The sequence below is a fragment of the Rhamphochromis sp. 'chilingali' genome (assembly GCF_963969265.1).
Source record: "Rhamphochromis sp. 'chilingali' genome assembly, chromosome: 13".
In the NCBI taxonomy this organism is placed as follows: domain Eukaryota; kingdom Metazoa; phylum Chordata; class Actinopteri; order Cichliformes; family Cichlidae; genus Rhamphochromis; species Rhamphochromis sp. 'chilingali'.
Window position 1 is genome coordinate 2,241,604 of NC_137940.1, and position 18,589 is coordinate 2,260,192.

General features: G+C 39.9%; 1 protein-coding gene across 4 annotated transcripts in view; it reads right to left on the bottom strand.

The window, feature by feature from the left end:
- The window catches only part of csnk1a1 (casein kinase 1, alpha 1), a gene marked incomplete at its 3' end in the record, with an annotated part of 29,934 nt that extends 15,239 nt beyond the window's left edge, over window positions 1-14,695 (bottom strand). For 3 of the 4 annotated variants that reach the window (XM_080901480.1, XM_080901478.1, XM_080901479.1), the window contains exons 1-4: window positions 13,974-14,695; window positions 13,611-13,717; window positions 2,991-3,117; window positions 2,739-2,837 (exon numbers count right to left, since the gene is read on the bottom strand). In XM_080901480.1, the coding sequence (XP_080757606.1) occupies window positions 2,739-2,837; window positions 2,991-3,117; window positions 13,611-13,717; window positions 13,974-14,096 (456 nt within the window). In that variant the 5' untranslated portion in view covers window positions 14,097-14,695. The remainder of the gene's footprint in view (window positions 1-2,738; window positions 2,838-2,990; window positions 3,118-13,610; window positions 13,718-13,973) is intronic. The other variant, XM_080901481.1, reaches the window with a different exon arrangement.
- Window positions 14,696-18,589: the final 3,894 nt, after the last annotated feature.

The window sequence follows — 18,589 nt, forward strand, 5'->3', positions numbered from 1 at the left end:
CGATTTTCAAAATAAGAGCTTTATTTACTTATGTTCATGGATGATAATGTTGGGGATCAACGATGGTTCAAGGTTAATGGCAATAGCTTTTATAAAGAGGTGTCAAATTTGTATCCAATTTTTCCCACAGATGCATTTAGAGATTCAAGCCCATTTAAATCTACCTTCAACCAATATTCCCAACATGGGGACGGGGACTCATGAACATGTTCACAAATGCAGACTTGCACATGCCAAGTCTAATTTGCGTGTGTTGGGAGAATTTTTCAGCCCTCATAATCCTAATCCATAATCCTCTTAATCCTAATAAGAGAAAACAGGAGGACTGATGTTTAAATGAGAACTTCTTCAAGCTGGAAATGGGAAATAAGGCTTTGTTCCCTCTTGTAAAATACAATTCATACTTGTGCCCAAGGCACCAAACCCTGCCGTTCAATAACACAGATTACCATGTCCCTTTCCATTTCTAGTAGACCAAAAAGAAAAGTTGCTAATATTTATAGTAATAGTCACACCTGATCTGCAGTCTTCCAAAACCAAAACAGAAAATGACGAAGGTTTCTCCATTTTAGAAACTCAAAGTTTAACTGCATTCAGGCAAAAATGCAGATACAACACTGTTGGAACAGTGTTGTATCTGCTGGATGACAGACTGTGTGTTCAGGTATATGTGGTTGTGTGTGCAGGATAAGCCCTTAAAGATTTTGTGCTCTATAAATAAAACTACAATGAAAAAGAACATGTGATGGCTGCAATGAAGAAAAGTGAGCATATTCTGAAGTTGTCCCTGAGCTTTGCTGCAACACTGTGTGCTGCTGAAAACAGCCTCTCTGCCGGTGTAGATGGTAATAATTCAGTTACCAAACAGCTGCAGGTGACTGGTTCAGACTCATGTACATTTATAACTGGCCTGCAAAAAAAACATTTTTATATATTATTACAAATTAATATTTTATATTATTTTACATTTAATTAAAACATTTTTATGAAGGGCTTGAAATCAATATGGTCTTGTGAAAATCCTCACCGTTTAAACTGCCCCCTGCTTGGTGCAGGTGTCACTGCAACAGAAAGTGGGTCGGCTCTCTTCAGCTTAAACTCCGTATCTGACCGATATGCACATTTTAATGTAGCGTCTGTGGCTTTTGGCTGCGGATGTGAGCAGCTACAAAGTTCAGTTTTGTTTTTGTCTCCCAGCTTATTGAGCAGGTGGCTTAATGAGTGACTTTGAGCTTTTTCCCTGTGTGGGATTTACTGTGATTACAGGAACAAGTGCTGCTGTTTTGGATGCTTTCCTTCACCTACGCTCACCGTCTTGTGCATATAATGTAATAATTTATTAATTTTGACTTCCCTGTGAAATCTATTACTCTACACTGTAAGTAGACAGACTGCGGCTCCACGTTAAAATATGAAACCATCATCTTCACTGCTGCTGGTATCAGAAGTCTGTTCTTTAAAAACTTGGGGCTGCATTGTTTTAACATCATTATGTTTTTTTACATTCACAAGCACACTCCTAGACACACCACAGTTCTATTACAGATCTGTTTTAGTGAGAGGTTCATGTTTCCATGGTGCCGACTGGAGTCATTACACAAAGCATCAAAGCAGAAAACCAAAACGTTTGTGTTGATGACGTCACCATCAGGAGATTACTAAAGCTATACATTTACTACCAGAGGTGTCTATTAGGAAGCAGGACTTCAGCTTATCCAGATGACTTCAGGGTTAGTCCTGGTTTTCTGTAGTACAAAAGGTGATTGACTTACAGAGGTGTAACTTGCTATAGCCTCATGCTATAGATGTTCCAGACATCGACAGGTATGAAATCACTGCCCACTGACTGATTCTGCAGAATACAGCATCACCACTCCTGTAACCTCTGCATGGAGAGTTGGAGGGTGCTTCCCTGATGAGTATCAGTAATAGATCTAATTCTTAGATGCAACTTTAATCCTGTGTTTTTCCCCCGTTGGCAGCAAACACTAACACTTTGGTTGTTCATTTACCTTTAATTCATGATCCTAAAACAGGACACTTCCTGTTTGAATTCTGTTCTTAAACTTTACTCTCAAACCCTTTAAAGACAACGGGGACAGAATAAAAACTACAAGTGTCCAAAGCAGGTTATGTTGGGGGTTTCATTTTAAAATCACCGTTTTCACTGTTTCTTTTATTCACAGCATGTTTTAAGAGCAATGTGGATTCTATGCTGGGGGCATACATATGCTACTTATTGAACTGTACCTAAACCCACTGAGTGAAGCACACACTGTGTTGCATTGTCACAGAAATGTGCATGTATTAATTTATTGATTTCGAAAAGGCATAAAATGTTCCTATATTTCTCTTTTACACTGCTGTAACTGCAGCTAGTAGAACACCTGTTCAAATTCATTTAACTTTGATCTGCCGACAAATTAGAGTCATTTCCCCTTCTTCCACTTTATGTGGAAGAAAAGTCATGTAACCCATGAAAAAGCCCCTTTTAGATGAACTGGATGCTGCCAACACCCCTTTCATGTGAACTGCAGGTGAAACCCTGGATTAACTCAGCAAGTTGATTAACCAACTTCATGTGACCGTATAGTCTAGTCGTCAGTGATTCCATATAACTGAAAGACGTATGTTGAAACTGCTTCATAATATCTGGCCCCTGTCATATCACTATCCTCCAACAGGTCTATACAGTCCTTGAATATGACATACTTATGTACTGGTCCTGCATATCTTACCTTGTTACAGTGACGGCCGATGCCCATGAGAAAGTTATCTGGTTTGATGTCTCTGTGGATGAAGTTCTTTGTGTGTACATACTCGATTCTGCTGATCATCTGAAGATATAAAAATGTGTTTTAAATGTGACCAAATTACTACAATGGACAAAAGTTTCCAGGTTATATATGAAGGCAGGATACAGATAAACCTTTGCTTAGTTCCCTTTTTTTAAAAGCCTGCAGAGAAGTGGGTGTGTATGAGCTGGATACCTGGTCTGCCAGCATAAGGACAGTTTTCATGGTGAAGCGGCGAGAACAGAAGTTAAACAGGTCCTCCAGACTGGGTCCAAGCAGGTCCATAACTAGGACGTTGTAGTCCTTCTCTTGGCCATACCACCTGATGACAACAGTAACATAGAAAAGTAGGTTTTCACGGTTGATCTCAGTCACAATGCATTCTCTAAACCAACTTCACAGGCTGAATATACAGCGGTCCCTTGTTTATCCTGGGAGTTACGTTCCAAAAATAACCTGCGATAAGTGAAATCCGCAAAGTAGCCAACTTTATTTTTTACAATTACTATAGATGTTTTAAGGCTGTAAAGCCCTCACTACACACTTTATACTCGTTTCTCAGACAGGCAGGAACATTTTCACACTTTTCTCTCGTTTAAACTCTCAAGTTCAAACCTTCATAGAAAACAAGTCCAAAGGAACCCGCAGGTGGCGACGTTTTGTCGACACTGTTGTTTGTTGGGGAGAAAACGTACAAACATACAGTCCAGCACTTCAGAGTCACATTGCTAGTGATCGAAGATTTATGTAAATGTGACAAGCTGAACGTAGCCAATCAGGACGCAGGACACAATACGCCGTTTAAAACAAACAAACAAAAAACAAACAAACAAACAAGAAAACATGCAAAAGTGCACAAAAATAAAATCCAGTGAAAGGTGAACCGCGTTGTAGCGAGGGACCACTGTAGACCCAAAGCAGGTTGGCCTCTTATAAAAAGGCTCGTTTTACGTGTCCCTTGTGCATAATAAATGAGTCGTGTATATATAAGAACAAAAGGTTACACGTCACTTTGAAACAATTCTAATGTGTTTCTGAGGTACAAACATGAGACATTAAAATGTCACGCTGTTCCATGGAAGCCCATCACATGAATTCTCTCCACCAATGACATCATTGCTTAGTGGAATTCTGGTTTAATTTAGTTGTTCCGACTGACATCCTGATGTGTCAACAAGGAAACAAGAAAACACAAGTTACTGTGACGCAGCAGAGGTTGAACTTTTTACCTTTTAAAATTGTTTTAAGACAGTCATTTTTTCCTCCCTACTCTAAAACACTACTGTGATGTGGAGTCATGTGACTCTGGAAAAAACATTGAACACAATCTGTTCACTAAAGCCAGCTATGTGTCTAGAAACATGGAAAAGAACAAACCAACCACGGTTCTTTGTATATTTATATTTTCAAAACTAATCACTGAAAGTCAGTCTTTTGATTTTGTTTTTTCATAGAATATTTTGTTAGTAAATAAATATCTGTAACAAACACCCCTTTGCTTTGCATTGATGTGCTTTCATACCTCTCTAAAAGCTCAATTTTACTGATTACAGCTTGAACCGAGATTACTTATACAGGGATTATACTTCCCACGTCCACAGGTGCTCAGGTCCCAGTGACAAGTCGCCTCATCGTTTAGTTAACACTGTAACTGTTAATTTTATTAAAAGGCAAAAGAATGAAATCGCAGCTAGAATTGCTGAAACATAACACCTGTTCTTAAACAGCTCCCATGGCTTCCAGTTCACCTAAGTATCAATTTCAAGATCTTGTTCATCACTTTCAAAGTCCTTTATAACCCTGCTCGCCTGTCTTTATCAAATGTTCTCCATACGTACTCAGAGTACACTCTGCTCATCTTCCCCTGTCTGCTCACCTGACTACCATGGGACTCAGAGCCTTTAGTTGTTCTGTCCCAAGACTTTGGAACGCACTTACACCAGATCTCCAGACCAAACTGCACTTTTAAACCACGTCTTTAAAGGCACCGATAACAACTGTATAAAATGTAATAACAAGAACAACAAGCACTCAAAGTATTATATGACATGCCTTAGTCACCCATTCAGACAAGCTTTTCTACACCTAAGTGCTTTCTAACATCCACACCCCAATAGTTGCATTGGAGAGGAACTTAGGGTTACAGTATCTTGCCCAAGGGTACTTTGGCATCCAAACTGGAACAGTCAGGGATCGAAGCACCACCTTTCAATTAGTAAATGACCTGCTCCACCTCCTAAGCTACAGCTACCTTATTGAAGAGGTGAGGCCCAACACGACAAACAAAGAGGGATCAAATGTGTATGCCAACAAGCGTAGAAAGATGAATTGAATGGACGTACAAACTAGTGCTGCCACGATTACGTCGACTATCAAAATCATCGACGACAAATTTAATAGTCGACGCGTCGTTTGAAGCTTTGTAAGATACAAAAGACGCAGGAATAAGTAGTAGTAGTATTTAAGAGTGTAATAACAGACTGAAACAGAAGATGGCAGCACTGCATGTCCAGGGATGCCAGCTGCCGTTAAACCCCGAAGAAGAAGAAGCTGTGTCAGGTTTCATAGCTGTGTCCAAATTTAGCGGCTGCATCCTTCGGAGGCCGCATTTGTAGGCCAATTAGGTTACAGCGACGCCGTGATGACTGTCCAAACACTTAGATAACTTAAAAATGTTATTGTTTGGCTTTTCCAGTGTTTTATTGGTTCCTCAGTAAATCTGTTTGGCTGAGATTAAAGTTAGTTTTCACACAGCTGAATAAACGTCAAACAGACAGCTGATTATCAGAAGTGTGAGATGCTCGAGAGTTTACTCCAGTGTCCTGTTATATTTTACATAAAGAACAGACGGCCGAGTTTATTAAACTTCACCGAAACAATCTGCAAATTTCATTAAAATTTAATAAACTATCATCTTGTCTTTATTTTTAGTTAGCACAGACCTTAAACACTTAAAGCTGCAAGCTAATGATAGTTATATAAGAGCAGATGCAGCTGTACGTTTTATGTCCAATGGATGATGATCTGATTAGTCGACTAATCGCAAAAACAATCGGTGCCTAGTCGACTATTAAAATAATCGTTTGTGGCAGCCTTAGTACAGACATATGTGGGTATGTTGATTCTTACTGATGTGCACCTATTCAGTAAAGAAGCTACAGCTAGTAAACCAGTAAATCTGTGGCAAAAATATGGGCAGTAAAATGGTAAATGGCCTGTATTTATATAGCGCTTTACATATCCAGTCATCCACTCATTCACACACACATTCACAAAAATATGGGCAGTATGTAACACCAGGTCCAGCTACACATGGTGGCAACTAGAGCTGCACGATTAATCGTTAGAAAATCACAATCTCAATTAGGGCTGCCACGATTAGTCGACTAGTCACGATTATGTCGACTATTAAAATCGTCGACGACTAATTTAATAGTCGACGCGTCGTTTGAAGCTTTGTAAGATCACAAAGGACGCAGGAATGAGTAGCAGGATTTAAGAGTGTAATAACGGACTGAAACAGAAGATGGCAGCACTGCATGTACAAGGATGCCAGCTGCCGTTAAACCCCGAAGAAGAAGAAGCAGCTGTGTCCCAGAATTCATAGCGCGGCCCAGCTCAGTTTCCAACAATGGCGGCAGCTAGTTAGTTTTAATATTACTCTTATTATTCTTTCTGGGTCACAAAATAAACATTTAACATATTTTCAGGCGAGAATGTAGCTGTGTAAACCTCAAATATCTGCTCAGTTTATCAAGACACCGCATATTTTCAAAAGCGCTCCGACGTTTTCGGCGACGTCTGTTACCCACTAGCTCGATAGCTAGCCGGGGGCTAGGCTAACTAGAGCCGTGAGAACACCGGACTCCCGGCAAATCGTTTTCAAACCCACCGCCGTCTTTCGCTAGTCAGGTTAAATATATATGAGTCACTTAGATAACTTAAAAATGTTATTGTTTGGCTTTCTTTAGTATTTTATTTGTTCCTGAGTAAATCGGTTTGGCTGAGATTAAAGTTATAGTTTTTTGCACAGCTAAAACTGTCAAGCAGACAGCTGATTATCAGAAGTGTGAGACGCTGGAGAATATACTCCGGTGTCCTGTTATATTTTAGATAGCAAGGAGTTTATTAAACTTCACCGAGACAATCTGCAAATTTCATTAAATTTAATAAACTACCATCTTGTCTTTATTTTTAGTTAGCACAAACACTTCAAGCTGTAAGCTAATGATAGTTATATAAGACCGGATGCTGCTGGTGCAATAAGCTGTAGTTTTACGTCCAATGGATGATGATCTGATTAGTCGACTAATCGCAAAAATAATTTGTGACTAGTCGACTATCAAAATAATCGTTTGTGGCAGCCCTAATCTCAATTCATACTTATGTGCGATCTCATTTCCAAATGACAACGATTTAAAAAAAAAAAAAAAGAAAAAAGAAAAAAAAAAAAAAAGACGATTGTACCGCATTTTGATCCGGGACGTAATCTGCATGAAAACAAGCGCTCACTCTTCCTACCACGTGATACAGAAGCTGGCTGCTAAAATTAGCAGGGAAAAACAACTGAGAGCACGTCAGGGATGACAAGAAAGTGACAGGAGAAAATCCGTCCCGGTCAACCACCCAAACATCAATAACGGGAACCTTATACAGCGCTTCCCTATACACGTCGAACTCCCGCAGGCACAAAGAAATCACGGAGGCTATCACTTATCACCTGACCAAAGATATGGCTCCCATCAACACTGTGCAAAACAAGGGATTTAGGAAAATGATCAACACCCTCGACAAACGCTACACAGTGCCGTCCCGCAACTATTTTTCTATTGTTGCACTACCTGCTCTGTACACGCAGCGTCGAGCAACGGTGGAGACGGAATCTCAAGCAGTACAACATTTGGCAACGACAAAATGAGACATTTGTTGTTTTTATGTCTCAACTGTTGCGAAGTTGATGTGCAGTTAATAAGCGCAATAAATATTTATACTGGAAAAGAAAATTGTGAGAGAATCATGATCTCAATTCTAAGCAAAAAAAAAAATCGTGATTCTCATTTTATGCAAAATCGTGCAGCCCTAGTGGCAACCATGCTGGTGCACATTAAAAAAAAAACAAAAAAAAACTTGTTGAGTTGTCCATAACATTACAGAAGGTCTCCGAGGGCGAAAAATGATACCTGTGACATTTTACTTTGTATGCCGTTGGCCTGTAAATGGTGGAAACTGAGGAAGGGCTCAGTTGTCATTAAAGTCTGCCTTCACTGAGGCCCGTGCTATGATGTCCCATGACTTGGCGAATCCAAATAGGTGCTAATGGAAGTAGGGTGTTTATTGACCTTCGATTTGAAATGGAATAATGAAATCTTTGTGTTTGAATAAACTTTTAATTAAAAGTAACATAACTGAGTGATTAATCCACTTTATATTTTTTAAACTATCAAAGATTTGGGGGAAATTTTGAGCCCAGAGGGAAACGGGTGTGATTGTGTGCTGCCACTGAAAAAACTCAAATGATTTAAAACAAAACTGCAGTCTCACTAACGTTAACTTCATAGTTTCATTTTGTTTTCACTCAGAACAGGCTATACTCTTATGTCAACAAGGTCTAGAGGCAACATTTCAAAATGAAGAGAACAGTTTGTGGCACTGCATTTGACTGAAGTAATACTGAAGGTGTAACAGGGTCGACTGACAATTTATACTACAGTTACCACTCTGTGGGTAACTGACAATTTTATTGCTATGTTTGGTTTTTGCTTTTGTATTATTTTATATTTGTATCGATCAGCACTTTGGTCTACCAGGTGTGTTTATAAAGTGCTATATAAATAAACGATGATGACGATACTTTAAATAAACCGGGTGGGGATGAAAGGTGTATGGCAATGAGGGTCAAGCGTCATGATTCCTTGTTAAGGAATGTAATTAACAGTTACAAATGCCTTTTTGACACTGCCCATTAAACAGGGACTTAATTCAATGAATATCAGTCTCTTAGTTTTAGACGAGCTGATGAGTCAACTAAACGAGACCAAAAGAAAAAAAAGAGACTAAGAAATGAATTCCCAGGAACAACCCTACCTGTAACTGCCATAATTATCTTATGGCACGATATATTTTCAATCCATAAGCCTGGTGGGAATCAACTATAGTCACAATATGCACACAACTGACAGCTTTACCATGATTTTGAAGTCTGTAACATTCACAGGCCATAATCATGACCCCAACACAAGGCTTGAGTCACTTCTTTACACACAAAAAAAGCCCGAGCCACAGTGAGGAAGTTGCACAAACTGGTATAGGTGGGGCCTGAATAAAAGTCAAGTCAGACCGTAGCAGGAATGTAGGAGAGGCAGCAAGATCAGCAGGTTGCGCAGGCTGTAGGCAAGAGTGTTTCAACATGAAACCAGAACTATGAGCACCAAGACTCACTGAACACAGCTTGTTTGCAATACAGTTAAAGTGGAAACTTACTTTAGACTTAAACTACAAAAAAGCCAAATTGAAACAAGCCTAAACTGGGATTTATGGTTTACAACCATTTTATAACCCATACTAGTGGCTATTAAGGCTTTTATAGGATTTTCAGGCTACATCACCCTAGAAAACATTCCACAGCATTACAAAGCAACTGTTGACAGGAAATTCTCACCAGATGTTGGTAACAACCCCTCTAATCCACATATGCAAATTCAAACCATAGATGTCCATAAATGATGTGTAATAATGAGGAACTATGTGGGATCACAGAGTTGGACACAGCTACTGGCAATCCTCAGTAGGTGGCAGCAGATTTTTATCAAGAACGTCTCAGTACATTAATCCTTCCATCAATGAAGCATGACAGTGCCGTATGAAAAATAGCCCCACGCTATTATGTTCCCAGCTGCAGACTTCCCTCTTTTTGGGCTAATATGCAGTGTCTTTGGCCTCTAAACACTGTGTGTACTGAGGCATCCAAAGAGTTTAATTTTAGTCTCATCTGACCAGACTATGTTCTCCTTAGACCCCGACGACACGGTATATGACATGAATAGATGACTACCAGAATGTAAACACGTCAGAAAAGCTGCCGTTTAGCACACTGTTAAACACCAAAGTCAGTCGTTTCACTGAAAGTCCAGTTTAACTGGGAAAAAACAAATGCAGTACTCCTAAATATCCACTGATTAGTGTGTAATTATGTCTTTCAACAAACAGATGCAGGCTCAATTTAGATGTAGTTTATTAAATGAACACATACATTACTGAGATGGACATGGCCGTTCAGCCTAATCACAGTTCATGTATGTTGCTAGAGACCATTCATCTACGTAGTACTGCCAAAGGCTGAGGAGAGTGCTATAGATACAAATTTTAATTGATGTGAAGGATCATAAAAGTTAATCTCATTTATTTAGCCCTAAATCACAACAGTTGTCTCAAGGCGCTTTACAGACCCTACAATGACACAAAGAAAACAGGTAAATATCACACCTATGAGCAAGCCCTTTGGTGACAGCGGGAAGGAACAACTCCCTTTTAACAGGAAGAAACCTCCAGCAGAACCAGCCTCAGGGAGGGGCGGGGCCATCTGCTGCAACCGGTCGGGGGCGAGCATACTTGGATTCTACGTTTGACAATCTAGTCCAAGTAGGGAAAAGTTGAAAGAAAACCCCCAAAACAGCTCAATTTAATGTGAAAACCACCAACATGTTGAAAGAAAGCTTTTCATTATTTGAAATACAAATATAAGGTGGGCAACAAAGTTCTGTCCAACCATTCATATAAAACTGCAGCAAATTCCTTTTTTGTTCTACTACAGAACAATCGGGGAGACAAGACGCCACTAATTATTCCTGATAGTTCTTGTCCACCACAAGACAGACGGGTGTATTGTTGCTGCCCTAACATTTATGTTTTTATTCCATACACAGTTGGTGCAGAGCACCCACAACTGTGTTCTACATGTACAGTGACAGAAGGCTTTGGTGGCTTTTTAGTCGTCTCATTGTTTTAACACACAAAACAAATGGCTACGCTACACACCAGCTACACACTCCAAACACATTCAATGTCAAATCTCTCACATTTCAAACTCGCCATCACTCCCAAAACTTTCCTCTCTTTCTAAGCAACCATATGCCACGTGCTGCCACATCATTTTTGATTGGCTCATGTGGTACATTTTGTAACCAATGAAAGAAAAGTGGCTGTTTTAGTTTGGAGGGATTTTCCCCTCGGGTATGAAACCTGCTTGCGAGCGCTGACCTTAGAAAATCCAGCTACAAGTCTAAGATACAAAAAGAAAAATGAATTCTTTTATTTTTTTAATAGAACACTTAAATGCTAAAACAAGTGCCAGGAGCATTAACAAACGGTACATGATCAGCAGCTTGTTCTGAAGGTCAAATATGAACATTATCACGTGGCTGCTTTGGATAGTTTGATGCATGAAGTCGAAATGCCAAAGACAGGTTAATCTTTCTTTCTTTTTTTAATTAAACTATTGACTATCACGCTTTGTCACAATGAATATCTGAGTGAAGACACAATGTCTAAACGTTACCTAAATATATTTCTTTGAGAAATGGCTGCTGCACCATGGCGTGCTTGAAATCAGTTGGTACAGTTCCCATTAGAAGACAGGTGTTAATAATGGACAACACACTAGGTCCAATAGTTTCAAAGACGTCTTTAAAATAACGAGTGGGGATAATGTCGAGGCGACACAGAAACAGGCTCAAAGGCATCCAACAGCTGATAAATTTGGGGGAACAGAAGCTGGAGGAGTGATATGAGACCTGATAGCAGTGACCTTATTGACAAAAAACAAGAGTTTTCACAGGTGGCTGGAGACCCTGGAAAGTGTTTGGTGGTTGATAGCAGAACTAATGGTGTTAATAAGACACGAGGTCTGTGACAGGAATTACAGATGATGTCTGATAAATACTTCTGTCCTAAAATCCTTCCTCTAACACCATCCTGCTAACCAAACAGGGCTTAACATATCAAAGGAGAGCTGAAGGTTTTCTCTTCTTCGTTTCTAACAGCACGTTGAGTCACGTTGTTTAGCCAGGCACCTTTTTTAGGTTTAACACACTCTGTTTTAAAAGGAGCAACAGTATCAAGAGCAGCTGAACAAAGCAGGTGATCAGCACTCATCTTCAGGGAGTGACTGTCCAGCTGAGGGACACCAATAATCTGTTCTTCAGCAGGAGTGATGATGCAGACTGTGTGCAGGCATTTTAAAATGCAGTCTGTTTTTGGAATACTTCTTATTGAAATGTGTTCCTGTGTATTCAGTGATCAATTATATCAAACAACATTCAAAGGTACAGTTAGAGTCTGAAGCTCAGCTCAACCGGTCTCTGTGGGTTTACCCAGAGAGTAGTGACTGAACTAGATCTGCACGGCAGGGTGGACTCAAAAGCAATAAGGATGAGGGGCAGGTCCAGGTCAGCGCTGCTCATTTCCCAGCTCATCCTGTCTTGATGCCTTTTGGATCTTCTAATAGAAGTCTTGTTTATTTCTGTCACCTACATTTTGCCCTGACCAATTACACATGAATATTAAAAAAAATACAAATAAAATTAGGATTCCAGCTTTTAATTAAAACTCTAGTTCAATGACTACCACAAACAAAAAACACACGTTATCCAACTTTCACACTGCGTGCCACGATGACAAAGTGACCCAAGCTAATTAAATGGCTCGTCCCTCCTCTATCATGGTCAGTAGTGACGCGTGTTCACACTGCATTAAAGTTTGTTTGCTCTGTAGTTACCAATGGCTAAAAATGGTCCTTCAAATATGTTCGTCTGTGGACATGAGTGGACGGGTGTTACACCAGAAACCAAAAAATGAACCAGAAATGAGGAAATCCGCCTCCAGTTTCTGCCTTCCAGCACGCTAAAGAAAAATCCAGTTGACCTTTGACAGCTGCAGCCTGCCCTACATTTAACACGGGTCACATCATTAACAGCAGCTACCCAATTCCTTACTAATGCTGGTAATCAAGGCATGTAAGACCTGTCAGGAATCTAAATTATTGTGGTGTCACATCTGTTCTAAATAAACATACACTAAAGAAAATGTAATGCTTTCATCAAAACAACCGGTCCAACTCACGACTAATGAAACAAAAACGTCATCATAAGCAGTCTTTCTGGCACAGACGATGTGAACAAAGAGGTGAAATACCGCGACCCTGGTGCTCGGACTGAAGTGTACACACTGCATAGTTCAAATATACAGTGTGGAAGTGGGACGCAGCTAGTGTACTTAAGATTACCGCTCACCCTAAATGGTTATTATTAGCAGTTACAGCAACTAGTATTACGTGTCCCCGCTGACGGGCCCTGTAGAGGCTTCGTTTACGCGCTGCAAACACACACTGCTGGGCATGGTCTGCTGTTTTCGCTTCTGTTCGCCGCCGCCATTTTCTGACAAGGGAACGGAGGACATGTTGGAAGCTAGCACAACAAAAGAGCGGCCATTTCCAATCACACAGTCCCCTTTCCGCTCCGTAACAGCTGTAATTCAGGATACAAGTACGCACCTAGGGTCTGTACACGGCTGTCACCACGCAGCCAAAAGTGTCAAACGGAACCGAGAGGGAAGCGTTTGAAAGCGGTGGCTGGAAATACATAATACACAGTGTGTCCTCGTAGCTGTTGGGCTGATTAGCAGGCCTAATGCCAGCAGGGTTCACAATCACTGTTAGCCGTCTTTTTCCCAGAGCAGACGGGACGACATTTATTGACCGAAATAAATGTTTCCATGTTAGTATCGACACAGACGCCGTGCCGCCCAACCATGTCTCCTTACCTGATGTGTGGAATCCCGACACCGCCTTGTAGGATTTTGTATAGTTTGCTTTCGTATAACAACTGCGGATGTCTGGCCTTTTGTGATTCCAATTTAACAGCTACTTCCTGAAAAATAGAAACACGACAACAAATACACTTCAATATTTACCATTCTTTTTACTACTAACATCCAGGGATTCATAAACTGAATGCAGCTAAAAGTATTGTGTAACCCTAGCAGATAAATAGAAGCTGTGCACTTTCCAACCTATAAAGTTATCGCACACATAGGACAAAGCTACCGTCATATTCGGTAAAATTATTTAGCAACTTCCAGAAGACAGCTAAACAATCCAAGATGTAGAAAGATGCACCATATTACCTCTCCATTTGTGATGTTGATGGCCAGATATATGTCGCCGAAAGATCCTGATCCGATTTTTCTGACGAGTTTGTATTTTCCACCGACTATGAACTCTGCTTTAGAGCCACTGCTGCTCGCCATATCCACCAGATATCAAATTCCACCTGATTTGCTTTAGGAAATTCTGTGGCAATTTAGCCCGATTGTCAGCAGAACATACGGCGTCCCGTATATCCACTTGGTGTTACAGGGGGCAATGTGGGCTAGCTGTTACTACAAAATATTTTCGAAAACCAATGAACCAGGCTTCGATAGATCTCATATATAGTTTTCTGGCTTTCGTCTGGCTACAATAATCTTAGTTAAAACACAAACTGGTCAGGTAAACGCTCAATGGCGTGTTAGTATCGACGTACAAACATCCAGAACTAAATTAGAACAAGCCTAAGGCCTTTAACACCCAACCAGCTACCTCGAAGTAGCAACTAATGTCCGTCAAATCTAACGTTAGCTAACGTTAGCATCAAGCTAACGTCGTCGTAACGAACGCAACGGAGAAACTGTCCAGGTTTCCTCTGCAGTGAAGAGCGAAAGTAAATCTTTATACTCTCGCGGGTGCCGTTGCTTCTTCGATCTTTTAAAGACGTTTTCAGCAAACTTTAAGGGTCGAAACCGTCTGTACAAAGTACAACCCACTCACTCCGCCATCTTGTCTTCTCTACCCTTTCTCTCAGCTGGTTGCCGTTGGAGGCGATTAGCTAAGGTACCTCATGGCCCCTTCAGTTGCTATCGGAAATAAAAGTAAATATAAAAAATATGCCACAAAACTTAGTGCTAAGAAAGGAAATATGCTTTATGTATGCCCGCAGTATAAATGCTTTATAACGCAACATTCCTAGTTTGAATGGCCTTAAAATTTTGTATATTTTGTTTCTTTTTTAATTAGTTTTTTTGTCCTATCGCGTGTCGACGTATGTTAAAGGCCAATTAATTTTTATTAATCCTTTATTTATCCAGGTAAAAATCTCATTGAGATTAAAAATCTCATTTACAAGGGAGACCTGGCATCATAGCAACAAAAGTCACATACCACATAGGTATATAACATTTAAAACAAATACAATATCCCATACAAACATGTGTAAAATATACAATAACAGATCAAATTAAGAGTACATTAAAAACAATCACACTGAGTAAAAGAGCTGTTCTCTCGTTCCTTTAAGACAGACTTAAACTCTCCCAAGGTAACCAATTCTGATCATTTCAGTTCCTTCTGCAGATTATTCCAGGAAGCAGGGGCAGCGTATTTAAAGGCCTTTTCCCCCAATTCTGTTCTGATTTTTGGGACAATCAATTGTATGATTTTGTTCGAACGAAGGTTGTATTGGTTGTGGTTTTTACACATATAAACACATAAATAAGATGGAACCAGCCCAAGGAGAGATTTATAGATAAAAATCAACCAATGGGAGAGTCTGTGAATATGCAAAGATGGACATTTAGCAGCAGCATACAAAGAACAATGATGTACACGACTTCCATAGCCAGTAATAAAACGTAAAGCACAAAAGGCCAATTAATTAACCGTGAAAAGTTCTTTTTGGGGGGTTAACTTTTGTTTGGTTGATAATTTGGTCAGGTTCCACCACAGAGCACTTGAATGCACCAGCAGGTGATGTTTTCGAACAGACTACGTCATGTGACTGGAAAACATGAAATATTATTCCAAAATATGTTACAAATATTTGCCAGAAATTCTACATGGTCATTCAGAGAACGAATATGACAAGGGTAGATTTTTTTAGTGGGCAGTCAGAAGACCAAAAAACAGATCTTTGTTCCTCAAGTAGACCATTACGCCTTTTGCTATAATGTCATATTTTATTAGGATTTTTTTATTTTGAGATATTAAAATCACAACAGACAAAACTGGGGGACAGAAAAGCAAAAGAAGAAAGTAAGACAAGTTTGGCAGGGAGAGAAAAAACAAGACAATCTGCTTGAATACCTGCTGAAAAAAACCACACAGCAGGGAAACCATAGCAACAACCAGCATATGTATAACTAAGAGTAACATACATATGATAAGTGTTACTGAGCAGCACACAGTATTAATATTACATGACATGTTTAGAGGCAGCAGCCGACCAAGATGGTGTGTGGGCACCTGTGTGTGTGAGCGTGCTGTGCTCATAAGGTTTCTGTGTTTAAGTATCTAATAGTGTGTGGGGGGAGCCACAGGCCTGCCCCCCAGGACATGAAAGAGCTAGAATGGTCCAAGACACAGTCATGTTGCAGCGCTGGGTGCTGCGGTACAGAATTCACCGGGTATGGATCCTCTCCGCAAAGATCTCCAAAACAGGCCAATAACATTCCAATCTTCCAGGTCCCAGAGGCAAGTGAAAGGAAGGATACAGTCAGAGTTGTGAAAGAGCTGCTCAGCAGACACTGAAACTACCTCCCAATTGGACATCCAGACATCCAAACTAGTCCTCGAGATTCACCAGCACCTCCCAGGTCGATAATAGTGAGATTCCTCAGCACAGCAAAAAATAACAAGCATGGAGCCAAAAAGTCTTTTTTTACATAAATGGACATTCTTTAAAAAAGACAACTGTCCCGATCCACGAATGAAGACAGCAAATGTTCACGAAATCAAAAGAAAGGATGTCCAGGCCAAATGTCTGCATCCAGCAAAAGTGAAAATATATCTGCACACCGGAGAGGAGACTTTCGCTGCACTAACGGAGGCCACGCTGCTGCTGGAGAGTCGAGATATGCTGTGGAGAAACGGAGCATGTTAAGGACAGCTGAAGGAAGGCTGGACGTTAAGGGTAAAGGGCAGAGGTCTGTTGACTCAACTGTAAGAAAGAAAACAAGAGGAGGGGAGTTGAACCTACACGAGGAACAATGAATGCCATAAATCCATAAACATGAAGACGATGTGGACAGTTACATGTCACAGTAATAGAAGAGATATTTCTTAATGTCCTGGTGGTTCGATATGAGCAGATTACACTCATCTGGGCCTCTTTGACATCGTACTGAGCCTTTTTTCCCACAGAGGGGGAAGGTCTCACCCCTCTGACCAGCACAGAGGTAAACACAGTTAAACGACCGTGGTTGACTGGAGGTCCTGCTCTGTGTTATTAATGCCATTTCTTTGTTTTTCCTGACATATGTCGTGGACATATCTCACACCCATCTACAAGTGAAGCACATTTATGGGAAACACTTGTTTAAACAAAAAGGGGAACATATCATAACATCATAGTTATAATGTAGCACAATCAATAACCCAATCAAGAGAAATGATTTAGGGTTTCTTGAGTCAGAGAAAGGGTTTGAGTACGCAGTGCATCATGTAGGGAGTTGCTGTCCTGTTTAGCATGTGTACCAATCATGAGGACGTTTTTTCACGATGATGAAACACATTTTGTCATCTTCACTGAAACAATAGGAGTCATGAAAATAACAATTTGAAATGTGCCCAAATGAAGACTGGCTAGACTTCTGTGTGGGATCATGCATTAAGATGAAGGAATTATACAATAGAGAAAATGTTACAATTGAAAAACTAACGACAGTTACATGGGTTACTAACTTATAAGGCAGAAGGACATGTCAGATATATGAATAAAACATATTATGAAATGGGGAATAAAGCTGGCAGGTTTAATGGCCTTTCAGCCCAATCCAGCTGAAATCCAGAGACCAACGAGATGGCAAAAGCACAGGCGTTCTGTACTTACGTGTTAGTATAAATACTACTGTTAAAAACTACTCACTGATTCAACTTCTTTACTCAAGTAAAAGTAAAAAGTACAGGCTCTGAAACCAGTAAAAAGGAGGTTTCTATATGAGGTTTGTGAACCTTGTGCTATCATACAAATAATATCAGTAGATATTGTACACTGTTAGAAAAAACATCTTAAAAAAACAGTAATATTCTGGCAGCTGGGGCGCCAAAACAATACCGTAAAATAACAGAAAATAACTTACTCATAAAAATACGGTTATTTCCAGTAATGAAAATACGGTTTGTTGCCCTAATTTTACATGGGATTTTGCCTTTTTCAAGTGCTTTTAAACATTAAATTAGGAACAATTTAATGTGATTAAACAATGAAATTACCTATAAACAAGGTCAGTGAATGCAGCAATATGAATCATAATACTTAAATGTACAGAAATATACAGTTAACAGTTGGTTTAAATAATAATGGACTGCAATCATATAGCGCTCTTTGAGACCCTCAATTCCACTTTATAATTCCCCTCTGACCATCACCAGTAGGTGGCAGGTGAAGTGTCTCGCCCAAGGACACAACGACCGAGACTGTCCGAGCCGGGGCTCGAACCGGCAACCTTCTGATTACAAGGCAAACTGCCAACTCTTGAGCCACGATCGCCCAAAGTAACAATAATAATAATTATTATTTGATGTAAAAGAAAGTTTATAAGAATCATGTTATATACTTTTCCATAGCATTACATTTGAATTTAACAGTTCAATCTTTCAAATAACGGACAGATATTTGTGAAATCATGATACATTTGTGAATGTATTTCAATCTAAATATGCTCATGTACAGACAGATACATTTAAAAAACAAGAAGATTATGTTTTA